The sequence below is a fragment of the Fonsecaea pedrosoi genome (assembly GCF_000835455.1).
Source record: "Fonsecaea pedrosoi CBS 271.37 unplaced genomic scaffold supercont1.1, whole genome shotgun sequence".
In the NCBI taxonomy this organism is placed as follows: domain Eukaryota; kingdom Fungi; phylum Ascomycota; class Eurotiomycetes; order Chaetothyriales; family Herpotrichiellaceae; genus Fonsecaea; species Fonsecaea pedrosoi.
Genome location: NW_013550615.1, coordinates 4,515,171 through 4,542,456, shown reverse-complemented (window position 1 = coordinate 4,542,456; position 27,286 = coordinate 4,515,171). Strand labels below are relative to the sequence as shown.

Sequence of the window (27,286 nt, the reverse complement as noted above, 5' to 3'; positions counted from 1 at the left end):
CCACGATTTAACAGGCTCCAACGGCCCGTATCATCAACCGAGGCACTAAATTGCGAGATTGACGGTTGATGCAACGGCGTCAACTCTGTAAAAGTTAATGTTGATCTCGACAAGTACCGAGTACCACAATACAAGTAACATCTACAGGTATATAATGGATATATATAAACAGATTTATTTTCTAGGGGAAAAGACTCAGTCTTTTGGGGATGTCGCGGAAGTTTTGGCCATCGCTCAGGGGCAGGCGCCAAGAGCGGGCAAATAGTGTGATAAGGAAACGCCCCAGATGTCAAGAGCTGTTCGGCCTAGATGTGACCATATGTACTTACGTCCCGGCGACAGACCTGATCATCATACCCTTTCCAAGCTGCACCTCTATTTTTCCATACCATGTTTCCTCCCATCCAATCCAGACATACATACATACGTAGCCTTCTGCTCTGGCAGTAATAGTGGTGGTAGTATAGTACAAAGATTCCACCCCGACATTCATTCCCTCATTTCAGTCCTCACTTCCCACTGGACATCCTTGCGGATCATATACCGTTGGCTCTCGTCGCTGTTGATACTGTTCCTGGCGGCTTCTCCCCTGGAGGCTCTGGCGCCGGACCACTGCACCGTGGTGGACGCTGTAGGCCCTCCAGCGAGCTGTTCGGCCGTCAACGCCTTCGGGTGGCCGCCGTAATATCCGTCCTGGTCGTCGTTGACGGAGGGCATCGCGGCGCTCTTGTTCTTGGACCTCAGAGTGGACAGCTGGAACCCCTTGGAGTGCTGGCCATGGCTGCGGTTGCCGCTGCCGTACCCATACCCGTAGCCGTATCCGTTGCTGGTGGCATGCATGCCGCCGAACCCGGTGCTCAAGCTCTTGAGGAAGTTGTGGAAGATGGGCACAGTGGCCGACACCAGCGAGTAGCTCATCTCGCTTTGGGTCCAAGCGACGAAGCTGGATTCACGGAGTAGAGGGTTCGTGGTATAGGCGCTTTGGTCGAAAGTGTGCAGTCGGAAGGCGATGAAGATGACGAGGCTTTTTTGGCGGGAAATCAGCTTTGATCACCCTAGAAGGAAAGGGAGCAATGAAAAAAAAACTTACAACAGGCGGATACCAAAGATTGACAGTACCGTCATTTTGCTCGATACTGATGTCTGCAGGTCGTAGACCAGGTAGCCGACCAGGGCGATAATGGCGACTTCAGTCACGATGTCGAGTGCACCAATGACTTGCCACCGTCGAAGCTTTGAATAGTCCGTCTGTCAGCGTTCTAGAACCTCCAGAGAGGACTTCTCAGAAGGAATTTTTTGAGACTTACAATTCCCGGACACTTCTCACCAACGGTCAACCACGCATGGGAGAGATTGCATTGAAAGGCCACGGCCAGGAAAGCGCCCACGGTCCAAACCCCCAGGACTCCCATAGCGATGTTAAAGACCAGCCTGTGTTGCTTCATGCGCGAGATGCGGTGGAGGAAGGAGACGAGCGAGATCTTGGCCAGGCCGATGACGACGATAAAGAACAAATTGCTGGTGTAATACATCTTTTGGACCTCATTCTGCGATTCCAGCGGCACCAGATGCAGTGCCTTGCCCAGCCCCTTGGAGCATGCTGCCAGGATGACCGACGACTGGATGATGGCTAAGGCGGTGGCCGCATAGAAGAGATAGTCGTCGGTCCCGATGCCGTGGCTGATGGTGGTGCGAACGACTGTTCTGATGCCGGCAAAGAACAGGATACAGGCCAGGCCGAAGGCCGTCGAGATCAAGATATACGCCTCATGATCGTCGGGGGTCACGACGGCGAAGGGGGGCGACTGTCCCGGGGGAATTGTGATACTCGACTGCGAGGTCATGATGAGCGCTGAGTACCAAGTGGTGAGGACTCAGCACTGCTGCAGTCTGCCCACACACAACGGGGGCACAACGAATGTGCGAAAAAGTCAATGGTTGTTCAAGAATGCAAGGATCGAAGTTTACTCGTAAAGACGGGATGGTTGGTTGGGCACGCACGGCTCTGTAGAGAAAATGAATGGCCAGGCACAGACGAACCAAACCCACGCGCTTATACAACAGGTCTCGTAATAATAATAATTATTCATAGACGCGGGAACGGAATGCCTTTCATACTATCAAGGCTGGCCCTTTGATTTCTTTTCCCTCGTATCTAGTCGGTCTCTCACCCTACTCCTCCACCTTCTTCGTGCCTAACTTCTCTTACTCTCCCGTCACCTTACGAATGGAACAAGGAGCATCCCAAAATATCGCTCCCATCCCCAAACCCCCCCTGTCAACTTGCATCAGTCAACGTCGCATTTCCCTGTGCGAAGCTTCATATCTAATAGGCGCGTCAACGCCACTTTGGACCATGGCTAGTCTCTGCGAGGGAAGGATCTGCAGAGCCGTTTGTGATGAGGGGGGTGGTCCATCAGCCTATCTTCTTTGCCTCAAGCCTCTCGTTCCTGTTCCTGCGCACCCTGGTCAGTTGTCTGTGGAGATGAGGGTGACGGGGGATTCACGGCTCCGGCGCCCGAGGGCAGAAGCTCCCCGTCAAGTTGTTGCCTATCACAGCGCACGGACGTGGCGGACCGTGACGGACCTCCCTATTCCAGCTTAGTGGATTTCGTCATGGCAGGGATTAACGTTTAGTGTGGATTTGCTATTCGTACGTACAATAAAATGTGCGATGTGGAAGGTACATACCTACTGGGCAAGTACGAGTGGGCAATTTGAGAGTGAATGTGATGGTGGTGGTGATGATGATTATGGCAACGAAACAATTGACAGAACACAGGGGGTTTTCCCTCACACTTCACAAACTCTCTTACTCTCTCTCTCTCGCCAATTCAAGAGACTATCTTGGGAGGAGTTTTCTCTCTCCATTCAATTATCGTGTACTTGTCTCCTTCTTGCTCCTGCACCCTCCACTTCCGTCCTCCTGCATATCCATATATCCCTCGTATATAAGTGCCCGCAGTTTCCCCCCTCCCCGGCTGTGAGAACTTAATCGGAGGCCTGGCCACCTGGCTCACTTAACCGACGGAAATGTTCTGCCCCAAACTCTCACCTTACCTTGGTCAAGCCCCTCTTAATTTCTCGTGGATGTGATAGCTACCTAGCTATGTGGTCCTTGCGTACACAAGAATGCATGGCCACTAGTCTGTCGACAAGGGCCTCCTTCGAACGCAATGGGTCTCGAAGAAAGTCGCAAGTTGTTTGACTCGGTGTTCGTCCTCTTCTCTGTGTTCGAGACCGAAAATTGCCGCTGCTGCCGCTAATGCATGTAGGTTACGACTTATCATGCACGTCCCACCTCTCTCCTATCCCACTACAGTGGCATTGGTTTCAAGCCTCTCATGCACTGTACTGTGCATAACTCGTCGTTCAAGGGTTGGGAGGCAAATAGATCAGCGGGAATCTTGCCCGAAACAATGCAAGTCAAGAAGACAAGGGGGTTGGCACGGTGTGTGGACACTGGCAGCGTGGCTGAACCATTCGATACAGGGCACGGCCGTGAAACTGTATGATTAGGTACTGAATGGAGTAGGTGCTGGGGTGGTTTCTTCCCATCTCCCCGTGGCATGGAGCAGAGCAACCCATGTTTAAACTAGGGAGACGACGAAGGATCTCGCGAGCAGCGCGAGCAGTTCGCTTCATAACCGTAGGAGTCGTAGTCACAGTCGTAGTTAGTGGCCACGCATAGCGCGAGAAACGCTTACCCCGTCGTGCCCTTGTACCGAGTACGAATTGATCTGCCACATGGCAACCGACCTGACTTGACTGACCTCCCCTTTCCACCACCACCATCCTCCTTTCAACAACTCTTCCTCGTCCCTTTTTTCCCTTCTCCCCCACCAGCAACCATCTTTCCCTTTTTTTCCTTTTCTCTTTCTGCTTTGCGTCTTCTCAAAAGTTTCCCCTCGGACAAGACAACATGGCGGCGTCGTTCCACCTCGATGGCAAGCAGATGAAAAATGTGAATGTCACGGATGCGCCAGGCTCGCCTCCAGACGGTGCTTCGGACGAGGTCTTTGACGATGGACTCAGCCATGTGGCCGAGAAGTTTAGAGGCACCTCGGCCGACAAGCGAGACATGATGATCATGGGCAAGAAGCAGGTGCTGCGTGTAAGTGTGAGGTAGAGAGACAAAGTGGTGCGCGGGCTGACCGGTTCCTTATAGCGAAACTTCAGCTTCATCACAATGCTGGGATTCGCCTCGACTTGCATTGCCAGTTGGGAGGGTATCCTAACGTATGTAAAAAAAAAATCCAGCTTCTCCCTTCTTCGCGATGTGGTTCGGTTGAATCTGATGCTCAACAATTCACAGATACCTCGGATTCGTCTTGACCGATGGCGGCCTTCCCCTCCTGTTCTGGGGCTTTATTGCATGTGGCATCGGCCAGACTCTTGTCTATGCCAGCGTTGCGGAAATGGCGTCCATGTAAGTGCGAACAGTATAGACCCTTGTAATGTGGTCGCACCGTCGCTGATCATCATCTGCTTTCGACAGGTCACCCACAGCTGGAGGTCAATACCACTGGGTGTCAGAGTTTGCTCCGCAACGGTTGCGAAAAGTCTTGAGCTACTACTCTGGTAAGTGGATTTGTGTTATATTGCTTGTGTTGTCTTGTTTGTCCTTGGCAACTGACAACCGCCTCTCAGGCTGGCTCACTGCTATCGGCTGGCAGGTGTATAATGCCAGTGTGTGTTTCTTGGTCGGCACCATGATCCAGGGATTGATCGTTCTGAATGACCCGACATACATCTACAAGAGATGGCACGGGACACTCTTGTCCATGTCCACCACCGTCTTTTGCATCTCTTTCAACACCGTGTTGGCGTCTCGGTTACCAATCATCGGTATGTACAGTCTTGGGAGTGGCCGGGCAAGAACCAGTATCGTTTCAAGGCTGACTGTCCTGGGGTACAGAGGGAATGGTTCTGATCCTCCACATTGTGGGCTTCTTCGCCATCGTCATCACCCTCTGGGTCATGGCACCGCGTGCCGACGCACACACGGCGTTGCTCGACTTCACCAACAACGGCGGCTGGGCGAGCGACGGTCTATCGGCGATGATTGGGCTGCTGGCTCCAATGGCTGTGCTGGTTGGATATGACTGTTCCGTTCACATGTGTAAGTCTTTCTCGCGGCCAACTATCTGTCGATCCTCTTCCCAAGAAAAGGGTCAAAGCAAAGCTAATCTCGTTGATTCTCTTACACCTTTCAGCCGAAGAAATCAAAGACGCCTCAGTCACGCTGCCTCGCGCGATCATGGGCTCTGTCACTGTCAATATTACCCTGGTCTTCGTCCTTATCACGACCCTGTGCTTCACGACAGGTGATCAGACCTCGGCGGCCACGTCAGCCACGGGCTACCCATTCATCCAGGTCTTTTACAACGCGACCAACTCGTTCGCCGGCACCAACGTCCTGACGGCCATCATCATCGTCATGATGGCCGCGTGCGCCGTGTCTGAGGTGGCGGCGGCGTCGCGGCAGATCTGGGCGTTTGCGCGTGATGGTGGGCTGCCGGGTTCGCCGTGGCTCGCGCGCATTTCGCCTGGGTGGAACATCCCACTGCCAGCGGTGACGGTAACGCTGCTCGTGTCGGCGCTGATCTCGCTCATCAACATCGGTTCGACCGTCGCGCTCAACGCCATCACCTCGTTGGGTGCCATCGCCACGCTCATCTCCTACTTCCTCACCATCGGCTGCGTGTTGTACCGACGCCTCACGGGGCCCGAGCTGCCCCCTCGTCGCTGGTCACTGGGCCGCTGGGGTCTGCCCATCAACGCTGCGGCCCTACTCTTCCTAACACCGCTGATCTTCTTCCTGAGCTGGCCCCTGACAACGCCCGTCACGGCCGAGACCATGAATTGGTCAAGCACCATGCTTGGAGGCTCCCTGATCATCGCCACCGCATATTACCTGGTGCGGGGCAAGAGCTCGTACGTGCCACCCGTTGTCCACGTCAAGCGCGATATGTGATGAAGCGCGAAAAAGCAGAGCAACCTGTGTTTATGTTTTTTTGTGCGTCTATTTTTGTGCGTGCGCGTATGTGTGTGTGAACGTGCGTTTTATTTGGAAAAGACCATGACATACAATATCGCCATTCTTTCGAATTTCTGGATATTACTGGGGAGATTTCCCGACAGTGTACGTGCGTGGGTGGAATTTGACGTGGTGGTGAAATTTGGGTTCGGGAGCTAAGATCCATTTCCCGTTGAGCCTTTTTTTTGTCCCGCAAAAGAACTAAGGAGGGCGGCGGCGAGCAAAAATCCATCAAAATCCCTCTTGTATAGACTTTTCACTTTTTGGAGTAAGGGAGAGAGAGGGAAGTGCCATGGGAGCAGGAGAGGCGAGAAAGAGAGCGAGACTGAAAGAGAGACAGTCAGTGTATATAGAAGAGAGGAAGAGAGAGAGAGAGAAATGGGAAAATGCACATAGATCGAGACCCGAATATACCGAGTACACTATACCGAGCCTAGCTTATATTCCTCCTTTGAGCATAACAAATGGTGACAATCTATGTGTATGTGGGCGTACATAGTAGACTATCTATGTATGTGTGCGTGTGTCTATACCGAGTATACCCTCGTGAGTCTTTACCGCGTGGACCTCTGATGGAGAAACCCAGTCACATATTTCCTTAGGTACTTAACAATGTGGGCAACCGAAACCAGAAAGGGGGAAAAAAAGCGAACTTGTTTGGTACCCGATACTCGATACCCCTAACACACAAAGATACAGGAAATGAGGTATGAGTATCAGGGGAACGTACATGCGCGGTATGTACAGGTGCGCTATGCGCGAATGCGCCACGTTATGCGTAGCAGGCAGATAGAAAAGCTGCAGGCAGTCAGGTAGGTGAAAAGTAACAAGGTAACGGGTAACAAGGCAACAAAGATAACATGGTATAAAAAGACAAATACCAGGCGATGCGCCTAGCCTTGGAATGTCATATCATGGTTATACAAAGGTCTCACTCGCTCATCCGTCGGCATCGGCGGTGGAGCTGCTTGCCGTGTGCCTATTCCGCAAAGGCCCCTGGGTTTGCTTTTGAGTAGTATATACAGGGCAGAAGACTCGGGACTCGTCCAGTGTGCCCTCCCTTTCTCTGCCACTCACTCTGGTCGGGATAACATCGCCCAATGAAAAAAGGTCTCGGACTTCTCTCACTGATCATCTCGACACGACCCTGTCCGTCATGATTGACCCACCCCTTGTCCATCCCCATCCCCATCCCCCAAGTCCGTCCACATGACCGACCCGCCCGTGATGCCGCGCAGCTTGAGCGGATTCGACTTATCCACCCGCACGACTTTCTTGCCATTACCTTGGTCATCGTCCTCGATCTCAGCCGTCGACACACTCCCGACCAAGTACTTGAAGCCGCAACGCTGATAGAACGGCTCGGTGTTCTTGGCGCCGATGACCACGGCGGGCAGCCCGTCCTGCCTGGCCCTGTCCAGACCCCAAGCGACCATTTTCTGGCCGAGGCCCCGACCTTGGTAGGCCGGGTGGACGGCCAACGTCGAGAGTTCCCAGTGGTTGGGGCGGGTGAAGAAGCGGGCGGAGAAGGGCTCTAGGCGCGACGCAAAGTTCCATTTGTTCAGCGGGTTGGGGTCCGCGAGCGAGGCCGCGGCGACGGACCGGTTGCGGAACAGGAAGCGATGGAGGGTGTAGAAGAATCCAATGACGGGGGAGATCAGTCTTCCTATAGTTTGGATCAAAAATCACACATTTGGTCAGTGGGACTTGTTTATCAGATAGATGTGTACGTGTGTATGTTATAGGTCGCACGAGCCTGTCCCCGGGATATGGTATCGATATCACGTTGGACCGGATCGGGCCAGCCTTTCACTGCAACCGCATCTTGCATGGTGGCTTTACCTTACAGGTTCCACCGATGGAAGGGAGAGGGCCATCAACTTTGAATCCACAAGCCATGCATATGCATGCCCGGCCTCGCACTCGCAGTTGGAAAGAGGGAAAAGAAAACGCCAGATACTTCTCAGAAGCATGAATGATGAATGATGAATACTTACTCGGATCCCACCATCTCACCACCCCCCAGAGCCGGTCTGATCCTTTACCCTCGCGCCCCCATTCCGCCGCACCGGTGATCAGCTCTCCCGACCTCTGTGACGGGTCTTGCTCGTAGCTGACGATCCAGATCTTGTTGTAGTCCCAGAAACTCTTGACGACCTTCTGGTGCCAGACGGAGAGGTAGTCGTCCGGAAATTGTTTCCGGTAGGGGAATATGTGGTCGTTGAGTTCCTCGTCGTAGAAACTCAGGGAGAGGATCTTGGAGATTGCCCCGAGATCCGAGTGCTTTGCCAGGCGGATAGGCATGTTTTGATTTGCTCACTGTCTCGAGGAGGGGACGAATGTAACGAAGGAGGCGTGCAAATAATACAAGGATACTGGTAAAGTCGAATGGTTGGTCGGCTGGTTGGTTCGGACGTTGGCCTGGGTTCCAGTATCTCAGACGATGGCCCCCACAGTCCTGGCACAAGTTGACACTGCAAGAAAAAGAAACCCTCACTTGCCCCCTGGGTGACCAGGATTCTTCGTCAACAATCCTTCTGATGATTGAAACCAAGATATCCTTCAAACGCGAACCGATCCCCTCAGGTAAGCAGCCAGGCAGGCCGGGTAAGGCCAGGCGAAGCAGGGCACTGTTGTCTGGTCGCTTCCCGTCGATCAACTCGGCACAGTACCGAGCACTCGTTCTCGAGTACAAAGTGGACAAGGTACAAGCATGTAGTAAGCACTCAAAAATCCCGGCCCTCGCCTTCACCCTCGCCCTCAGCCGGCCCCCTGTCACGCTGTGTGGTTTCACTAGGGTCCTGGGTACTGGGTACTGGGGTGAATTCTCCGCTCACGCAAGGCCCGACCGACCGACCGACTGACCACCTGAGCTGCACGTGGGAAAACGATGTGGAATCTGCACAGGATCGCAAAAAGAAAAAAAAAATTGTGGACAAGGGGGAAACGAGGGAAGAGATCCTGCCGACAACGTGGGAATCCAAAGTAACTAAGTGATGGAGTCAGGCACCACACAGGTCAGGTACGGGAGCAGGGGAGTCAATAATAATTCAGGTACAAGAAACTTTAGCATGGCATCTTAAAACCTAGTCGTAGTCGCACTCCCTAGGTACATAGATAGTGTGAGATAGAGAAAAAAAAAGGGGAGCAGACCCAGACAAAACTGCCAGGTAACTCCACTACTTGAGGGTCCTCGCAAAGGTCCCCCTTGGATACATGACTGTGGATTGTGTGATGGTGAAAATAATCTCACGAGACGGCTTTACAAAAGATACGAACGAGTCGTACCGAATTCAAATCGCTTATGTAGCTTCGCTTGCACGAAAACAGTCGAGTCTAAAAATCAAGTTATTGACATTAGACAGCGAGCTATGAGACTTCGCCACCGAGTATCCCGTCCCAAGGGGAGACATAGGTACTTCGGGTACAGGTGCAAGTACTGTAGGTACTCGTAGCGACCACAGTCGGGGAGCCTTGGAAGATTCTGCATCAGCATTGATCGGGACAAGCGTCAGGCACAGGACGGCAACGTCGAGAGCCGAGAAACACATTCACTCGTGCCAAAGGACAGACTGCAGGACCATCCCAAACTCGTCTAAGCGAGCTAGTACCTACGAGGTTGGTGGTCATCATCGTTGACAAAGAACGACCGTGCATGTTTGCGCAAGAGAAGAGAGAGAGAGAGAGAGCATGGGCAGGGGGAAAAAACGTGCGGGAAGGATGCCAGAGGCCCAGCATAGGCCCAACTGGTGTTCGTAAGAGAAACATCGTTCGGCATCCAGCCTTTCGCACCTCGATAAGAAATGATCAGCACGAGAAGTGGATTGGATTTAGTTGGGTGACCAAGAGATTCAGCTACGGGTACTCGAGGGACAAGGGAATGAATGCAAAGGTCCTCGCAACACGAGCCATCGAGGGGGGGGGGGGGAAATGGAGGCGTCTCCAATGGAGTTGGCTAGAGAACCAGAGACCCAGAGACCCATGCATCAAATGGAGCCTCTCCAACAGAGACGCGGTAGGGCGCGATCCCCTGACGGCTTTCTCCCGAAATTGCATGAATCGGAATCAATATTAGCAATTGGCCAACTCTCGGTCATGATTGAAGGCTGGGGTGGCAAGGGGTGGAGGCATCAGCAGTCCATGGTGATTCTGCCCTCCCGAACTTCTGTCGCAGTGTCCACCAACAAAGATGGCCGACCATTCACGGTTTTCCGGACCGAGGATCGAGCCTGTCCAAGACTGCGCTGGTTCTGGCCAAAGAAGCGGTGTACCAAGTCTGGTGGCGGCCAGACACCTTTTTCCCACAAGTCTTTTTCGTATTCTCGGGCACTTGTTTGCTCAGATGGTGGCGGCCATCGGGGAACAGAAACTGTCCTGATTTGTCGCCGGTAGCGTGCTTCTGCATCCCGACTTGTCGCTGTGCCCGAGCAACCTGGCCTGAAAGAGGACGACGCGACAAAAAGGTGGCTTGACACTAGCATCTCTCAAGGTTTTTTGCTTTTAAACCTGCACAATGCCTTTTTCGCTGACCCGCATATCTGCCAGGATTTCTTTGGAAACGTTCTGCAGCTTGCATGATTAGATGCAGCTCTAGGTGCAGGGCGATGGGAGGCGATAGGATGAGGCGGGGAGGGGAGGAATGAGAGTGAGTGGCCCGTGAACTGGTCGCGAAGACCCCCCTGCAAAGTCCCTTTGTTAGCAGCAGTTTGTACCGAATGCGAGCCCATGTACACACCTGGTAAGGATCATCGTCGGGTCGTGACAATTTAGCTGAAGGAGTGGGGGGTTCGTGAAAGAAGTACGTGAATGAATCATGGACACGTCGTCCAACGATCAAGAGACCGGGTTGCGTCTTTGTCAGGGTGTCTGTCTGGTTGTGTGACTTGTCTGAGTTGTGGTCGGGGGGTGTGGAGGATACAGGATGGCTGCGGCTAAGAGTGCATGCAGCTGCGTCAAATCCTTCAAGTGTCGAGAGTGTTTGTGGTCCGTGGTGTGCAGTGTCTGTGCGACAGTCTCCTATGTACAACCAAATACTCTACAGGGTACACACCTATCTATTTGTCTACAAGCTACTCAAACACGTCACGCTATTTCAGAAATTCAGCATATACTTTTACTTGCTTCACGTAACTCGTTGGAGCATCCCATTTCAAACCCGATTCAAAGGTCACCACAAAGACTTCCAAGATTGACACACCTAAAACCCCCCAAAGGGTATCCGGATCCATCAGATTCATCCAGTACAGTCCCTCTCTGTAGCCAAACGTTTTCCTCCATGATAGCCGGTAGCCAAAGATGATATAAAACATTGCCAATGGGTCCAATTTTCTTTTTCTTGTAACACCTTGTGCTGCGCCACTGACCCCGTGTTGACATGTCACAATTCGATAAACTCCCCCCGATACGAGCAAGAGTAGTTACACGAATGGAAGCAGGACGGATTGTTTATGAAGGGCCTGAGTTCTCGTAATGGACCCGCCACTGCATGTCCTTGCGAATGATCTTTGCTTCACTGTTCTGGCTTTCTTGAGACTGTCCTGATCGCGCGTCAGGGTCGACCGCCTTGCCCCAATATGCCGTGGTGTTGTGCTGGACCCTGTCAGGTCGGAAGTTGGGATTTTTCTCAGCGCTATCAATTTCATCTTCGTCCATTGACCTTCTCTTGCTTCGGTTCATACTGCTCTTGTTGGTTCTGTTCGTCTTGGTGAATGATTTGAGAGGGATCGAGGCTTGCGCTTGGGCATCTCTGTCTCTGCTCGCCTGTGAGAGGGTGGTGTCCATCCACGCGCCACCCATGTGTGTGTTGAACTTTCGAAGACCACGATTGAGGGCAGGCAGAGCCGCCGAGGCCATTGCAAAGAGGACCAGGACCTGTCGGTAAACAGTAGGGGTCACGATCTCGATACCAGGGTTCGACGAGTGGACGGTCACGTATATGTAGTGGGCATGGAGACCGATCAGTGCAATGACGCTGTCGCGCGTGAGCAGGTGAGTTAATTGATGCGGGCTTGAGGTGTTTTGACTTACGCTAATCTTGGGGCAAAGGTGAGGAGAACCGAGATTTTACGGTCCGTACTCATGTGAAGCGGCAAGACTACGACCATTGACAGGACGAAGATCAGGACCTCAGTGATTCCGTCCACAACGGCGACTGCGGTCCATCGTTTGGTCTAAGTGGATCAGCGGCCTGAAGTCAACAGAGAACGGATACATCGGAAACGTACCAGAGTTGGACAGAATGAGGTATTGTATCCAAGCTGTTGGAGCGAGTCGCAATCAATGGTGAGCGCCAGAATGGCTCCTATGCACCAGAGGCCACAGACGACGGTCATGGTGTCGCACAACGTCCGGTGCCGTTTCATGTTGATACTGAACAATTTTCGACACAGAAGAATCACGCAGCTTTTGGTGAGGAACAGATCGACCAGGAATAACACGATCGAGCCGAGCAGTAGCTGTTAATTTCGGTCAGCGAAACTGACTTGTAGTCAAGATCAGGTTTGGAAGGTTGTGTATATACCCTGCTGATAGAACTCGCATCCGAGGAAGTAATGTCCTCATACGATTTCCCAAACCCGTGGGACACGGCTATCCAGACCAGAACACTATGTAACAGTCCTACTACCTGTTCGCAGGGGTCAGCCAATCTACCTTCTCTTTCTCCCAATTCCAGGAGCAATGCGCCAGCCTTATACATACAGCCACGGCAATGGCCAATCCATCATCAAGACCGATGCTTTTGTTGGTGAACGTGCCCCGGAGGGCAAGGATCATGGGGACATAGGCGGCGCTTATGACGGAGACGACCAGAATGACGCCGCGATGATCATCGTCAGTCACGCGAAAATATCGATTGCCCGCTACCGTCGGGTCGGTGGTTGTTGAATCTGTCATTGTTGCCGTAGGGCTGGCAAGAGAAGTTCTGGAGATGCGGCATCAACGACATTAATCAAGAACGGCCACAGGAAGAGGATCCCCTTTTGATATCAAGGTTTAGCTCAAGACTTTAAATCACGCTCCGAGTACCCCCTTTGGAGAAAACGGTGGTGCTGGCTGGGCGTGGACAAGAGGTGCGTCAGATAACAGGCAAATCCAGGCCAGACGAAGTTGCGTCTTGCGTGGGTTTGAAACTACTGAAAAACTCAGATACGGGAGGTTCATTTGGGGTGGGTTGGTTTTTTGGCCAGGGTCGGGCGTAGGGCAGTGGCACCACTGGACGATGAGGATCAACAGGTCTAGCGGTCATTGAGAAGCGAGCAGCGAACAAACCCTGGGAGGGATCGCTTGGATCGCTAAGGGTGGCAGAGAAAACTGAGGAGTCGAGGCGATGGTCCGGGGCGATGGCGCCTACCACACCATTGGGTGGTAGGAATGGGCCTCCGATGAACTAGAGGAGACGATGGGCGCGGCATGAGCCAGGGTGGACGCTGAATGGCCGCCTGGAACCCGGGTATCAATTGCTCATTAGGTGGGGGGAAGAAGGCGGACTTGTACAAGTTAAGTAGGTGACTCTAGGTGGCTCTGGGTAGCTCTAGGTGGCTCTAGGTGGCTTTAGATGGCCTTACGGAGGAGCTGGCTCCCAGGTAGCCCCATCCCCATTAAACCTCTTGCCGTAGTGATCATCGCAGCGGGCCGACACTAAAGACACGCCGGGGTTGTCGGAAACAGCAAAAGATGGGCGCCGTATGAGTAAAGCAGCCCCTCGGCAGCCCCTTGCTTTGCTTACTGTGTACTTGGGATCAGCTTTGTAGGTCGTACCTGTTACTTGGAAGAGACTTTGGGGGACTCTCCCTCGCTTCAACCCTTGCAGATTTTGAGTGCTTCAAGGCCTCCCTCTCCTCCTTCCGAGTGCCTCATCTCTCCCTCGTCTACCAAAACTACTTTGTAATAATACTACCGAGTACTACAAACTACTAACGAGAAATTCATCTCATACCACCACCTCCTGCTCTTCCCCCACTTCTCTATCTGGCTGAACGGGTAAAACTGCTTCATGTTCACACTATCCATAGAAGTTAATGTATCGATCTAACCTAGTTTCTTTCGCCTTCCACTTGCTACTGCAGATAAGCATCTCTGCCTCGTACTCTTTTGTCCCGCAATACCTAGCTTGCTAGCTACTTCCACGCTTCCCACACACGCTCTCCTCCGACCACGCTGCCGCTGCCGGTCTATCCACTATCCACTCCCCTATCCTTTACCCGGTTTCCACTTTGTTCGTGGCCCAGGGGCTCGCTTCACACCATGTGAAGACCCTGAAAATGCCAACTCCAAGAGTGACAATAGTCTCCGCAATATCTTTCCATGTGCAGAGAGGCATAGAGGGAATAAAATGGACCCAAGCTACTTCAAGCTACCCACGCACTTTGTCGACACTAACGCCAGTCCGAGGCAAGACCATCGGCTTGCCACATGGCCTGTTTAAACTGTTAGTCTGCGTGGTGCATTTCTTCCTTGCCTCTTACTACCAACCACTCATCGTTTCCGGAGTTTTAACCTCTGGTGCCTCGAACCGAATCCAAAAAACCTTCCAGACTCCCTTTTTGTTTTATTTTCCAACTCATCTTTTCAAACATTTCCCCCTCTTCTTCCTTCCCCCTTCCATCGTCTCTCAATCACTTCTTTTTGGTGGGGGGTTTTTGTTCCTTGACGCTTGAATTTTCTCTGCCTTGACCTTTGTGTTGCTTGCTCAGATTACCCGACATGAGCAAACAGGCTGAGATTGGCACCATGGGCGAAGTGGTCGCCGAGACCGCCAGTGATGATGTTGTTCTGGGTGAAAAGGCGGGAACATCGAGGGATGTGGAGGATATGAAGCGTATGGGCAAAGAACAATTGTTCAAGGTAAATTAGCCACCCCGCTGAGAGTTCCGTGGGCGATAGAAACATGTGTTGACCATGATATCTCTTACAGCGCAACTTTGGTTTTTTGTCCATCTTCGGCTTCGCCATGATTCTGATGCAAACCTGGCAAGCGCTGCTCGGGTCAGTCTACAACCATGTCGCATATATTCCCCCTTGGTCGAATGTCAAGCTGACTGCGACTCGTACAGAACTATTGCCTTTGGTCTTGGTAATGGTGGAACAGCGGGTCTGATATATTTGTACATCGTCGTCGTGGTTTTCTTTACCCTGGTCAACATCTCAATGGCTGAGATGGCCTCTATGGCTCCGACAGCAGGTATATTGAGACCACTGGGAGTGTCCCCTCTGCCTTTGCTGACTTGGCGAAAATAGGTGGCCAATACCATTGGATCTCTGAATTTGCGCCCCGGAGTAAACAAAAGCTCCTCTCGTTTATCGTTGGCTGGCTCTGTACTCTCGGCTGGCAGAGTGGTGTGTCGATTGGTTGCTTTTTGGCAGCCACCGAGATCCAAGGCCTGATTGTCCTCAACAACGACTCGTATGTCTATGAGCGATGGCACGGCACTCTCCTCACCATTGCCATTGTGCTCTTTGTCGCCTTTTTCAACACCTTCCTCGCCAAGCATCTGCCTCTGGTCGAGGGTATGGTTCTCTGTTTGCATATTGGCGGTTTCATCTGTATCCTTGTTCCCCTGTGGGTTTTGGGCCCTCGTGGAAACTCGCACGAGATCTGGACAGTCTTTGAAGACGGCGGCAATTGGGGTTCAAGTATGATTCAGTCTCCTGATGTGCGTCATTGGCCGTAACTGATTATCTTTTAGCCGGTCTCGCAACCCTGGTCGGCATCATCACGCCTGCCACCGCTTTCCTTGGTGCCGACGCTGCCGTGCACATGGCCGAGGAGCTGAGGAACGCTTCCAAGACCCTGCCGAGGGTCATGCTCTGGACTTCGATTGTCAACGGCAGCCTGGGCTTCATTATGCTCATGTAAGTGTCTTTCTGCCCTCTAATCTGGAATGGCTTGTGCTGATAGATATCATAGTACTTTTTGCTGTAAGAATATTCCCATCACCTGGGCCAAACTTATGGTCTGGCACTCCAGGAGAGCTTTGTGGCTAACGTTTATTCAGACACCCTAGGCGATCTGGAGAGTGTCCTCTCGACTCCAACCGGCTTCCCTTTTATTCAAGTCTTTTACAATGCGACTGGCTCCAAGGGTGGTGCCACGGCCATGTCATGCATCCTCGTTCTCTCGGCAGTGGCCAACGGCATGACCAACATGGCCACGGCGTCTCGTCAACTGTTCGCATTTGCTCGTGACAAGGGTCTTCCCTTCCACACCTGGTTTGCCAGGGTCGACAGCCGGTTCGAAGTGCCAATCAACTGTGAGTGGATGATTGCCAAATGTTGTTTATTGAATATTTCAATAGCTAAGACCATTGCAGCTGTCCTTTTCACTGTCACCTTCTCCGTCCTCTTCTCTCTCATCAACATCGGCTCAACCGTCGCCTTCAACCAGATCCTGTCTCTAGGTGTCGCATCCTTGTTGTCATCCTACTTCATCTCCATTGCCTGTGTTGCCTGGCGCCGAGTCGCCAATCAACCGCTGCTCGATCGAGTTTTCGACCTCGGCCGATTCGGAATTCCTGTCAACTTTGCCGCCCTTGCCTTCCTCATTCTGACTTTGGTCATGAGTTTCTTCCCCGGAGGAGCCAACCCGACGCCACAAACGATGAATTGGTCTTCGCTGGCGTACGGAGCTGTGCTGATCATCGGAGGTATCTACTACATCTTCTGGGCCCGACACCACTATGTCGGACCTGTGGAATATGTCCGCAAGAGCGCTTGAGATTGATATTAGAAAAGGTGGCTTTCTTTTTTTTTTGGATGAGTGGCAATGTTCCAGTGGCTTTGACCTGTATAGTTGACTTGTTCTCTCGCCAAAAAAAAAGAGAAGAAGAAAAAGAATGCTCATGTCCTCCACAGTTATGGTTACAACCCTCTCTTTTTTGACTGGTAATTTGGAGTCGGGCGGCGGTTCACGGGTTTTCCACGATCTTTGGGAGTCGAGAGCCTAGACGATCAACTTTTTACATACGTAGCACCCCAGGTAGTGGTGTACAACAACCAAACAACATCTCACTTTGCATGCAAACGGCTCGCGGAGGCTACAGCATCGCGACGAGGTCAGGGTTATTTATGTATTGAGTAACCTACATAGGTAACCGAGTAATGTGTGAGAGAGGAGTATAGTGCAGTGCAGAGCCCATGCACAATTCAACCTCTCAACCTCTTGAATCAGTATCAGCACTAATCATCTCGTTGTTGTTTCACCGTGTCGTTCTTTCTGGGAGGAGAGGGATCTTTTCCCTACTTCGTACAGTGCCACTTGTTTGTCTTGGACCCTGGTGGGTTTTGGGTAGAGAGTATGCTCCCATTCACGCTAGCCTTGGACTGGGGATATGGGGTTTCGGTTCATGAGGGAAGTCTGTCACGTACATCATCCAGGTACATCATGTCAACCTACGGTACCTAAACAGGTACATACATATATACCAGGTAACTCGGACGCGAGATGCATACCTTTCTATCTCTCCAAGAGTACTTCAAGTACCTACGACATTGATCGACATGACCTCCAGCCCCCCTCCTCTGGACAAGGTAGGCACACCCACACTCTCTTGTTTCTGTCGTTCTCGTTACTTGTTTCTCCTTCTCTCGCTCTCTCGCTCTCTACCTAACGTAGTAGATATACATGGATCAAGGACATGGAATAAGAAAATAACGAACCCTCCCCAGAGCTGTTGTGTGGCTGCTCTGCACCCTGAGTGGTTTCTATCTAGCATGTGGGAATTTCCTCTGCGGTATATGGTATGTGGTGCGTCGTCTGTGGTCTGTGGCTGGTCAACCAGTTGGTAGATGGACGGGTGGGTGAGAGGACTGATAAAACTGGGCGAATGTAAATGAGAAACCTATGTCAGGCAGCCCGGGTTGACTGTGAGTGAATGGAGAATGAGTCAGAGAGTCACAGAAATGAATGATGACGGAGGAGGGAGGAGGGAGGGGGGAAAGGGAGGGGAACGGGAGACTAGGAGGCTAGGGGCCGGGAGACTGTGTAATTCCGATCGGGATTGTGCATTAGGTTGGTTCCCTCCTCTATACCTCGTAGTCACATCACGCAGGGACCATGGTGGCGTGGGGATGGAGGTCACATGGGAGAAGGTCTCATATTGGATGGATGTATGGATAGATTACACTACAAGAACTGTGCATACATACATACATACATGCCTCGCAGGTTGCTGATCGAGGACTATGGGAAAGGTACGAGGTATTCGTTTGGACATTCTCCTACTATTTGGGTGGGTAGGTATGTTGGTGGGAACATGATGGGCTCCCATCCAAAGTATCCCATGTGCATCTCAAATTCCTACCACCCGAGAGGAGCCAGCACCACCAGCTGCCAGCTAGCAGCCTGTGCCTGATGAAAACCTCCCAAGCCCCCGTGCTTGAGGTGGCACTGCTGAACTCGGTTATCGGCCTGATCCCAGCCTTGAAAATCAAGGAGCACCTCCTGCAGGAGACAAGCAGCATCTCATCCGCCACCCGGGACGAAGCCGTAGACCGGGAGTTCCGTCATCACATTCTCACATGCTTCTCCTCGTATTTGTGGTATTGGACTTGTAGACCAAGGACGTCAGTACACCCTTTGACCTAGTCGGACACTAGGGCAGAAAATGTGGACAATCTAGTGGAGGGTTGGCATGTCTGCCATGTCTCAGGTCACCAATCTAGGGACATATCGTGGGCCATGGTGATCAAGGTCCCAGAAAATCCCCCCTGCCTCCTTCGGTATCCCGTCAAGAGGTGGCGTTCGGGTTGGAAACCAAGGGGTTGGTGGTGGTCACAAGACGAAAACCGTGGTCGATTGCAGGCAACAGAGATTGTCAATCAATGTCATGACCTGCGTTTTGGGGTCGAGATCGAGTTAGCGCTATCACAGTGCTTTCCAGCACAGAAGCGGGAATGACAAGGACTCTCACGATTGATCACATCTCGTACCGAGTATTCTAGGAGATGTTGGACAAATAGATCATGGCTCCAATCCTCCATGCCCCTCCGACACCATGCACGAGTCGACGGGGAAGCCGGGAAGGCGTGTGTTTCTGACTCTTGGGCACCGTGGGGTACCGAGTGCGAGATAATCTACACCGATTCGCTTCTTGTTTGCCTTGTGAGCCTGAAATTCGCACTAGACGATGCATCTCCTCGTATTGTTTCACTTCGGATGCATAACACAACAATCACAAGCTGAGGATGTGGAAAACGAGGGCGTTTTCTCAGGACATGTTCGAGCGCGAGGGCGCCAGGACTTCGGAGGGAGGAGCATGAATGCTCGCACTCGTTGGTGTTCGGATCGGTCGCTGGTTGGGTGGGTGAGAAGCTGGTCTCTCAAGGCAAGGATGATGTTGATGGGGCACGTGGGGCTCGCTAAGACTTTCTCAAAGACTTTAGCTTCCCTTGGCCTTCTTTGTCCTTTTCCCCATCCTCTTTCTTTTCTCAACGCCCAAAATGTATGGAGTAAGAGTACGAGGTCCACGGCTGCACTCCCATCAACGGACAAGGCTTGATCCATGTTTCTGTCGATCCGACCGAACCTGACAGAAGTTGGCAATCCACCTCAAATTGACAGCTCAACCTTCCAATCTCATGCACCAATCCGGCGGCGCAGGGGAGCGCAGGGGAGCGCAGGGGTGGTCTTCCAGATCAAGTGCAAAGGCTCAGCCGAGATGCAGGAAAATACGAAGTTGATCGGTCGCACACCCATCACCTCGCAGGAGAAGCAATGTCTGCCCTAGTCTTCTACGTCACAACCCGTCGCTGTTTGCTGTCCGGGATGCAGCCTGATAGCGGCACTGAAGTGACAACCCTGCTGACGGCTGCCACCAACTCACCTTGATTGGATTCCTTTGTCTTCTTCATGCGCTTGTCAAGCCACTTGTGCTGGTCCAGCTCTTGTGGGAGCGGTGAGCCGCCCGCGGATCCAGGGTTGCCTCTAGAAATCTCCCCTCCGCCATCATTCACGACGATCGACTAGGCCTGCGATCCTTTCTCAGTTCTCGGATTTCCAGTGATTGGGTTCTCATGCCCTTACCCTGGGCAAATGCACAATGCCTGCCCTCTTCCTCACGCTCAGAATGGAGAATCTCAACCCCTGGGAAAGCATCTGTGGGCACAATACGGGGTTGATCGAAGGTGTACCCTAGCCACAAGCGCAGCTACGGGGGGGTCTCTTCCCCCGCCTTTGCCTCGTTGTCCATCAGCTTCATATTTGACAAGAGATCTATATTTCTCGTTCTCCCCTTTCCTTCTCTCCTTCTCCCCCTCCTCCTAGAAACTAGAACCCATCTGCTGGTGGACTTCGAAGAGTACCTTCCCTCTATGATGCAGCGTCAATAGATGGGATCCAGCGACCCAAGGACGAGCCAGTCACTGTTGAGCTCATGGCCTATCCCGTTACTGCGCCCGACACCTTGGCGCAAGACTTTGACAATGCCGGAAATGAGTTCCTCGCCTCCCTCTCCCCGGGCCACAGCGACGCCTTTCAGGGCATTGACACCCCCGAAGACCTGCGCAAGAGCACGGCGGAACTCATGACGACCTTTCAGGTCAAGAAAAAACTGGCAACAAAGACACAGCATATAGTTGCGGATCTGATCGAGGCTCTTGTATCCTATTTCGAGGTGCTCAACCTCATCATCACACAGGATGTCACAACATATGCTGCCACGGTCTGGGGATCCATTTTCCTGATACTCAAGGTTAGATCTGTCCATCCCCAACGTGTGTGGCCAAAGCGTTGAACCTTGAAAGGTGGCAAGCCCATTCCCCGCTCTGTTCGACCGACTGGCGGTGCTGTTGGCCGACGTGTCGACATGCATTCCTCAATATCGAAAGCTTCTAGAACTCATCGGTTCCGACATGTCTTTGCGCGGACTTTTTTTTCCCAGTGATAAGCTGAATTGGTCGCTGCGCGCCCTATATCGCCATATCTTCGGGCTCTTTGGCGATATAGCCAGAGTGTTTGCCCCAAACGACCAACGTATGTTGTGCCTCTCCCAGCGAACTCGGCAAGTGATCAATAACCCGATATAGGGCACCCGATCATGTTTTGTCACTCTTTCGAATCTCGATTTCGATCTTTTCTGGAGAATTTGGCCTTCCACGCTGAAGTTCTTGACTCAGAAATGCTGTGCCTGCCTCAGGAGGACGTGGAAGCTTTGCGTGCCATTCACGAAGGAGCCCCAACCCGAACAAAGCCATCTTTTGAAAGCGTGCCTGGGCATCACGATAACCCGGACCAAGTGAACCATGGCTTGGGACCAACAGGGACAGGCAAGTTAGCTTCATTCTAAGAGGCATGCTGACGCTGACTCGGTCCCTTTAGATGAACTGATCCGTCGCATCGAAAGATGGCTGAGTGCTCCGTCCTATGTCGATGCTCTCAACAGAGCCAGCTCTCTTCGACAAAGCGGCACGGCGGACTGGCTGTTTGAACACCAGGCATACAAGTCTTGGTCGGAGTCCTCCCGCGAGGAAGATGAACTGTACGAGTTGACTGGCCCGGTGCTCTGGATCAGAGGTCAGCAGTGCCTATATCCATTGCCAGAACTCACCACTGATATCGTGCTCGAACAAAGGGGATCCGGGAACTGGCAAGACCATTCTTGCCGCTGCCACAATCGTCAACCTCAAAACGTCAGTGTCAACGAATCATCACTCGAACCTTCTCTCCTACTACTTCTTTGATCAAGGATATCCGTCGTATAACACCATTCGTTCCGCGTACGCGTCAATGCTGTCCCAAGCGCTTACAAAGTGGACACAGTTTCCCAGCATCCTTGATTTGTTCAGCTTTGCCATGACTCGACGGACTCAAGGACAAGATCACGCAACAGTTGGAGACATGGCTGACATTATCAAGCTCTTGAGACCACTCTTCACCAAGTGGTATATGATCATAGACGCTGTGGATGAGTGCGAATCCCCTGAAGCCTTCCTGAAATATATTTTGGACCTAGAGTCGAGACATGGGGCCCGGGTTCTGCTGTTCGGCAGACCAAACGTTAGCTTCCTGGGCCGGAATGTACCTGAGAGCGACCGGATCACCGTCACCAGTAAGCTTGTCAACCCAGATCTACGTCGCTTCTTCTCGGAGCATCTTACCGAGATGGTTCGGACTAACTTCTTGGACCACGACACGAACTTGGAGGAGCTCGTGGGTCACCTTCTCACAGGCGCTGATGGGACGTTTCAATGGGCACAGCTCATGGTTGCTTACTTGAAGTCAGAGGCTCTACCAAGACAAACTCGACCGAGTCTGATCAGGAGACTGAGAAGGCCTGAAAGGCTCGAAGATATGTATATGCGTATACTTACTGCGATTGTGTCGAGGTCACGAGTCGAGCAGTTCTTCGCGAGGCGCATGTTCATGTGGATTCTCTTCGGCAAAGGTGTCGGCCGTCTCGATCAACTTGAGGACCTGCTTCAAACGCTGAGGGAACGGACGGCCTCAAGCCTCTCTGTAGAGGAGCAAAGAGCCTCTGCATCCATACTCGACAATTTCGAGCCCTGCATAGTGAGGGTATGTTCGGGCTTGGTCGAGGTGCGATGGTCGCATGCACTTCATAGCAAGATTTGTCGGTTCGCGCATTCCTCCGTCTATGAGTTCTTTCAACGGAAGTGTTCTCGGACGAGCGCTGATGCTGATGGGATGGGAGTCACTGGGTACCTCCATCCTTCCGCCTTCGAGGCAGAATCAGAGCTGTTGATTGAATGCTTTCGTTATCACCAGGCCTGGCAACACCAAGAGTCGCTTTCTGCACACGCTGTGGCGGCAACGTCGAGCACATATTTGGACGATACGCGACCATTTCTGAGGTACGCCACACTGGACTGGCGAGCACACCTGGTTCAACCACCAGATGCTGCCGGAACGACACTTGCCGCCCTTTTGCAAGCGTTGGGGGGATTTCTCGCGGACAGCTCCGGAATGGTGTCCTGGGTCGAAGCCCTTTACACGTACCGGGCAGATATCAGGAAAATCAACGATGGACTAGGTCGATGGGCGTCCAAAGCGTCTACATCGTACTCTGGCCCATATTCCGAGACCGTCAAGCAGACTGCGCAACAGGTGCTTTCTCTAGTCAAGGATCTTGGTCACCTGGACAAGGTGTGGAGGGCGAAGCTATCAAGAAATCCTGCTCTCTTGCGGAGTAACATCTCCGCCTTTAGCAAGAGTGCATTTTTCGCACCGCTTCGGACGGTGGCGCCCGCGACCGTCGTGCAAGTGGCGCCTACGACGGATCAGGAGAGGATATCAAGCCTGAGCTCGGCTCCTCTGTGCCAAATATCCCGCGAGAAACCCGGCGGGGGGTCCACTGCCACTCTGAAGATTTGGTGTCCGGCGGTCTCCAGCAGTACCAAGGCACAGAGCTCCTCGCCCACTGACGGAGTGACCAATGCAATATATTGTGGATGGATTGCTCAATTTGAGATTTGGGCCACAGCAGCCACCGAGCCTGTCCTCATACAGCGGTGGGATTTCCCTCTGGACGAACGGGAGGTTTCATGTCATATGGCACCTATTCTGGGCGCGACCATTCCGTGCGGCGGATCTGTCAAAGCACCATCCAACGAAGCCGGTGCCATCACAGCGTTTCCCATGAGCATCGGTAAACAGTTCGACTTGATTACAGTGCTTTATACGGTATACGTGCTCGACCGACAACAAGCACGCCTACCAAATACCGGTGAGCCAAATATCCGTGGCTGGCTGCGCAGTTCCCTCCCTATTGGCTGTGATGCGAGGTCACTTTCGGTCTATCAACCGGTGGGCAGGGGCGTTGAAGACCGTCGCAAAGTCTTCACGACCACCCGGCCGGCCTCGTCACATATGTTCACACATAATGACCTGGTCATCTATCAAGGCGTATCCAACAGCAACTATGATCAGGGACTGGGCCACTACGGCAGTCGGGTTGTGAATGGAAGCTGCTTCATGGCAATCTTCCAGGCCCGGGCCAACGCTGTTGAAACCAGCATCGAAACGATCGCCATCCTGGACGGCCTTGATTTTGCCAACGTGTTCAACAGCTGCAGCTTCCACCCGACCCTGCCGTTGGTGGCTCTCATCTGGCACACGAGGACCTTGGTGCGCAGTGCTGCGCTGTGGAGTTTTGCATCCCCGAGCGTAGTCCGGCGACATGGCGTCAACATTGTCACGCCGGTTGATTTCCAGGATGGCAATGGGATGACTACATGCGAAGTGCTTGTTGACTGCGGCCCAATAGCCCGAGTGCAGTTTTCAGGATGCGGCAACAGAGTGCTGGTCGACCTCCTCCCCCATCGTTCCCAGGGACTTGTCGATTTACGAGACACTCCTACGTATCACGCGGCGGTGGCCGAGCACGAAAGGTCGCAAGAACACAGGGTTGAACAGCGACCCGGCCATACTCAGAGTCCTTGGCCTCTACGTCAAGGGCGGTCCCGTCGCTCTGGGCCGGCGAATGCGAAGCAGCAGGACGGAGTCGCGGGGTCGCGAGACGCCAGCTTTGCCCCTGTTGCACCCAGACTCGGTCAGAATGTGCAGACTATGGGCCTGCCAAACCATAATGTAAGTCCCGGCGGCGATCAAATGGTACCGCGGTCTCAGCCAGCATCCGAGATCATGGAGCCCTGCGCAGTCATTGTTCAGTCACCCGCAACTAGACAGGACAAAATCGACTTCAGCCCGACTCAGGTTCAAGAGCTGTGTCAGAACTGGCCTGTGAACGTGACATCGTCGTCGCCGCCGCCGCATCCCATGGGCCCCCCAAACAATATCGGAGCAAGAGCTCTCAGTAGGAACTCGGGCCTCGAATATCAGTGTGACCGAGCGCCGACAGCACGTTACACCATGGGAGAGTTAACGACAATCCCAGAGCCAACGGTGGTCACGGAGGGCGTTCAGGCAAGAGAACCTGCCTTCGCGACAATCATGGACTATGACTATTGCCCAGTGGCGACACCATTTCCTTGCACAAGTGAAGCAAATGTTGAGCCATCGTCACTGGTCATGTGGACCGATACACCAGTACCTGCGCCACTTCTCAGCACAACGAGTACGATGGACTCTGGGCACGACCAAGCGCCGCCGACCCCTCACTATGACTGGGTGGGTGCCACAGTCATGGACGAAGGTTGGGGGGGAGGACGAGTAGCGGAAGGGCACCAGCAGCAGAGTCTTTATTATTACGCGCACCAGAACGAAAGCCCGAATGGTGATGTTGGCACGGTGGCTGGGCCTTTGTCTTCTGTCCGGTTCCCAGAGCGGAATCACCTGCAAATGGAGTGGCAAATGCCAATGTCCTTGCAATGTCAACAGCAATACCAGCAGGAGTACCAAGATCAAAGCCAAACTGCGCCCAGCGAAGATGGAGTCTCACGCCGGAAAAGGCTTGCATCGGTTCTGGATGTGAGCAGGGGACATGGACGGGTGTGGTCTCAGGGACAGTCTCGGGGACAGGGCGAGGGGCAGGGACAGAATTCAGGAGGGCGCGTCGTCGAGGCAGCGGAAGCGACGGCGTTCAAGAGGATTTGTTTTTGAGCAATGGAGTGATGGAGTGGTTGTTGAGTGAATGACTGCGTGAGTGGGCGAGTAAGTGAGTGTCGGGACACGGTTGACATAAGTCGTGCAGAGGGGAGGGAGGGTGTTGGTATGTGTATATTATATACATGTGCATATACATACCCAGCAGCTAGATACGAATTTCCTAGTGTACACATGTTTTTACTCTGAACCGAGTATGTGGAATGTGTTTTGAGAAACCAATTACTTGTACTTTGTATATGGATTCCCCCTCTCTAAAGGAGATACTTGGTACCCGGCACAAGTAATTACATATGTAAACTCAGCCTCGCTCGACTCAGCCAGCACAAGGTCACCCTCCCTCAGCTCAGGTCAGCCTTGCCTGCATATCCACTTGCCACTCTACTCGTGATTTTGCCCCCCCCCCCCACCCCGTCTTCAATTTCCGCCGTTTGTGCCAATAATTTCCGCGTGTGGACTTTCGGGGTGGATTAATTAACAACAACCGTCAAATTAACACCCGTCGTCCTCCAGTAGACACCGAGTAGTAGGGAGGAGGAGGAGGAGGAGGAGGACTGTTCTCACAGACAGGTTACTATACTATAATATACTATACTATTCTATACCAAATAGCAGTGCTGCTCTACTGCTCTGATGCTCTGCTATACCTCTGTCCTACACCGAGGACTCCTATCGCCCGTCACTCTTCCCTTCACACGCCCTTCCTACATCGTCCTCATCTCCCCCCCCCCCTCTCCCAGTTTTACCTGACAGATCTCCAAAATCTGTCCCTCTGGTCAATCTCCAGTTCCACCACAGTCCAATCTACCTTACGTGCCTACCCAATCTACCACGGCAAATCTCAATCTCAAATCTCAAATCTCAAATCTCAAATCCCACACAACACCTAGGTAATGCGCAATGCACGCGATCCACCCGTGGAGATGGCTTTCAGATGGCCTCAGATGGCTTCCGTTGTCCTCTTGATGGCGTGCGTGCCACGTTTTTTTAATCTGTCCGGAAACTCTGCTCGTCACGGGCCATCTCCCAAGGAAATAGTCTGGTCCGCGGCCCCTCCCAAAACATCGAATTTCTACCAGCCTCAGCAATCAATAGTTGAAACAAATCTGCGGAATCTACCAAACCTGCCCGTTTGTCAAACACAAAAACCCATGTGGATGTATGTGGTGTACCGAGTAAATTTCCCACCATAGATTAATGGGACGCTCTGCTCTGCTCTGCAATGCTAGGAATATATATATAAGTAGATCAACCTTAGCCACTACATGACCGTCGCTCTCTCTCTCCTCCCCCCTCTCCTGTTGTCACCTCCCCACACAAAACATCCCTTGTGCTCGCAAGGTCTCGCCACTGCCTTCTCGATCTCGCGCACCCTCGACATCTTGTGTGTCAACGCCGTCCACCCCAAACCCGCTCAATCCCCTTCCTCCCAGTGTTGATATCCATCAACTGCTTTCGATCTTCCCCGCCGTTGCCAGAAAGACCAAATTTGTCCCCCATGTCCCCTAAAATATTCCTTGGGAATCATGCTGGATATATGCGAGACAACACAAAAAATTAATTCGCCCCGTGTGTCTGTTCAGACTCAGTGGACTTGGATTTCCTTTTTCGGTCCAAGCACGAGACAACTGTTCGCCCATCACTCGAAGGACAGAGACAGTGTCCAGGGATCAACAGCTTGAAATATTTCTCATCCAGGCTGAAAAGTCCCCAGATCATGCTTTTGTAAC

The 27,286-nt window shown here is 52.6% G+C and overlaps 6 protein-coding genes across 6 annotated transcripts; 3 read left to right on the top strand and 3 right to left on the bottom strand.

Moving 5' to 3' along the window:
- Positions 1-489: 489 nt before the first annotated feature.
- On the bottom strand, positions 490-1,844 carry Z517_01638 (uncharacterized protein; the record flags this gene model as incomplete). The annotated part of the gene is made up of 3 exons (XM_013434597.1): positions 490-1,024; positions 1,091-1,233; positions 1,308-1,844. 3 exons carry the CDS (start codon positions 1,842-1,844, stop codon positions 490-492), a joined length of 1,215 nt encoding a protein of 404 aa, XP_013290051.1.
- Positions 1,845-3,922: 2,078 nt separating this feature from the next.
- Positions 3,923-5,977, top strand: Z517_01637 (uncharacterized protein; the record flags this gene model as incomplete). The annotated part of the gene is made up of 7 exons (XM_013434596.1): positions 3,923-4,114; positions 4,169-4,239; positions 4,316-4,429; positions 4,499-4,581; positions 4,651-4,848; positions 4,919-5,122; positions 5,217-5,977. 7 exons carry the CDS (start codon positions 3,923-3,925, stop codon positions 5,975-5,977), a joined length of 1,623 nt encoding a protein of 540 aa, XP_013290050.1.
- A 1,217-nt stretch (positions 5,978-7,194) lies between these two features.
- On the bottom strand, positions 7,195-8,344 carry Z517_01636 (uncharacterized protein; the record flags this gene model as incomplete). Its single annotated transcript, XM_013434595.1, has 2 exons — positions 7,195-7,706; positions 8,038-8,344. The coding sequence occupies 2 exons, from the start codon at positions 8,342-8,344 to the stop codon at positions 7,195-7,197; spliced, it is 819 nt and encodes a 272-aa protein (XP_013290049.1).
- A 3,141-nt stretch (positions 8,345-11,485) lies between these two features.
- Z517_01635 (uncharacterized protein) lies at positions 11,486-12,934 on the bottom strand (the record flags this gene model as incomplete). The annotated part of the gene is made up of 5 exons (XM_013434594.1): positions 11,486-12,011; positions 12,068-12,210; positions 12,265-12,495; positions 12,561-12,665; positions 12,740-12,934. The coding sequence occupies 5 exons, from the start codon at positions 12,932-12,934 to the stop codon at positions 11,486-11,488; spliced, it is 1,200 nt and encodes a 399-aa protein (XP_013290048.1).
- A 1,809-nt stretch (positions 12,935-14,743) lies between these two features.
- Positions 14,744-16,754, top strand: Z517_01634 (uncharacterized protein; the record flags this gene model as incomplete). Its single annotated transcript, XM_013434593.1, has 8 exons — positions 14,744-14,884; positions 14,955-15,025; positions 15,094-15,221; positions 15,278-15,673; positions 15,727-15,892; positions 15,948-15,958; positions 16,036-16,290; positions 16,351-16,754. 8 exons carry the CDS (start codon positions 14,744-14,746, stop codon positions 16,752-16,754), a joined length of 1,572 nt encoding a protein of 523 aa, XP_013290047.1.
- Positions 16,755-20,409: 3,655 nt separating this feature from the next.
- On the top strand, positions 20,410-25,553 carry Z517_01633 (uncharacterized protein; the record flags this gene model as incomplete). Its single annotated transcript, XM_013434592.1, has 4 exons — positions 20,410-20,727; positions 20,780-21,008; positions 21,354-21,548; positions 21,607-25,553. 4 exons carry the CDS (start codon positions 20,410-20,412, stop codon positions 25,551-25,553), a joined length of 4,689 nt encoding a protein of 1,562 aa, XP_013290046.1.
- Between the last annotated feature and the right edge of the window lie 1,733 nt (positions 25,554-27,286).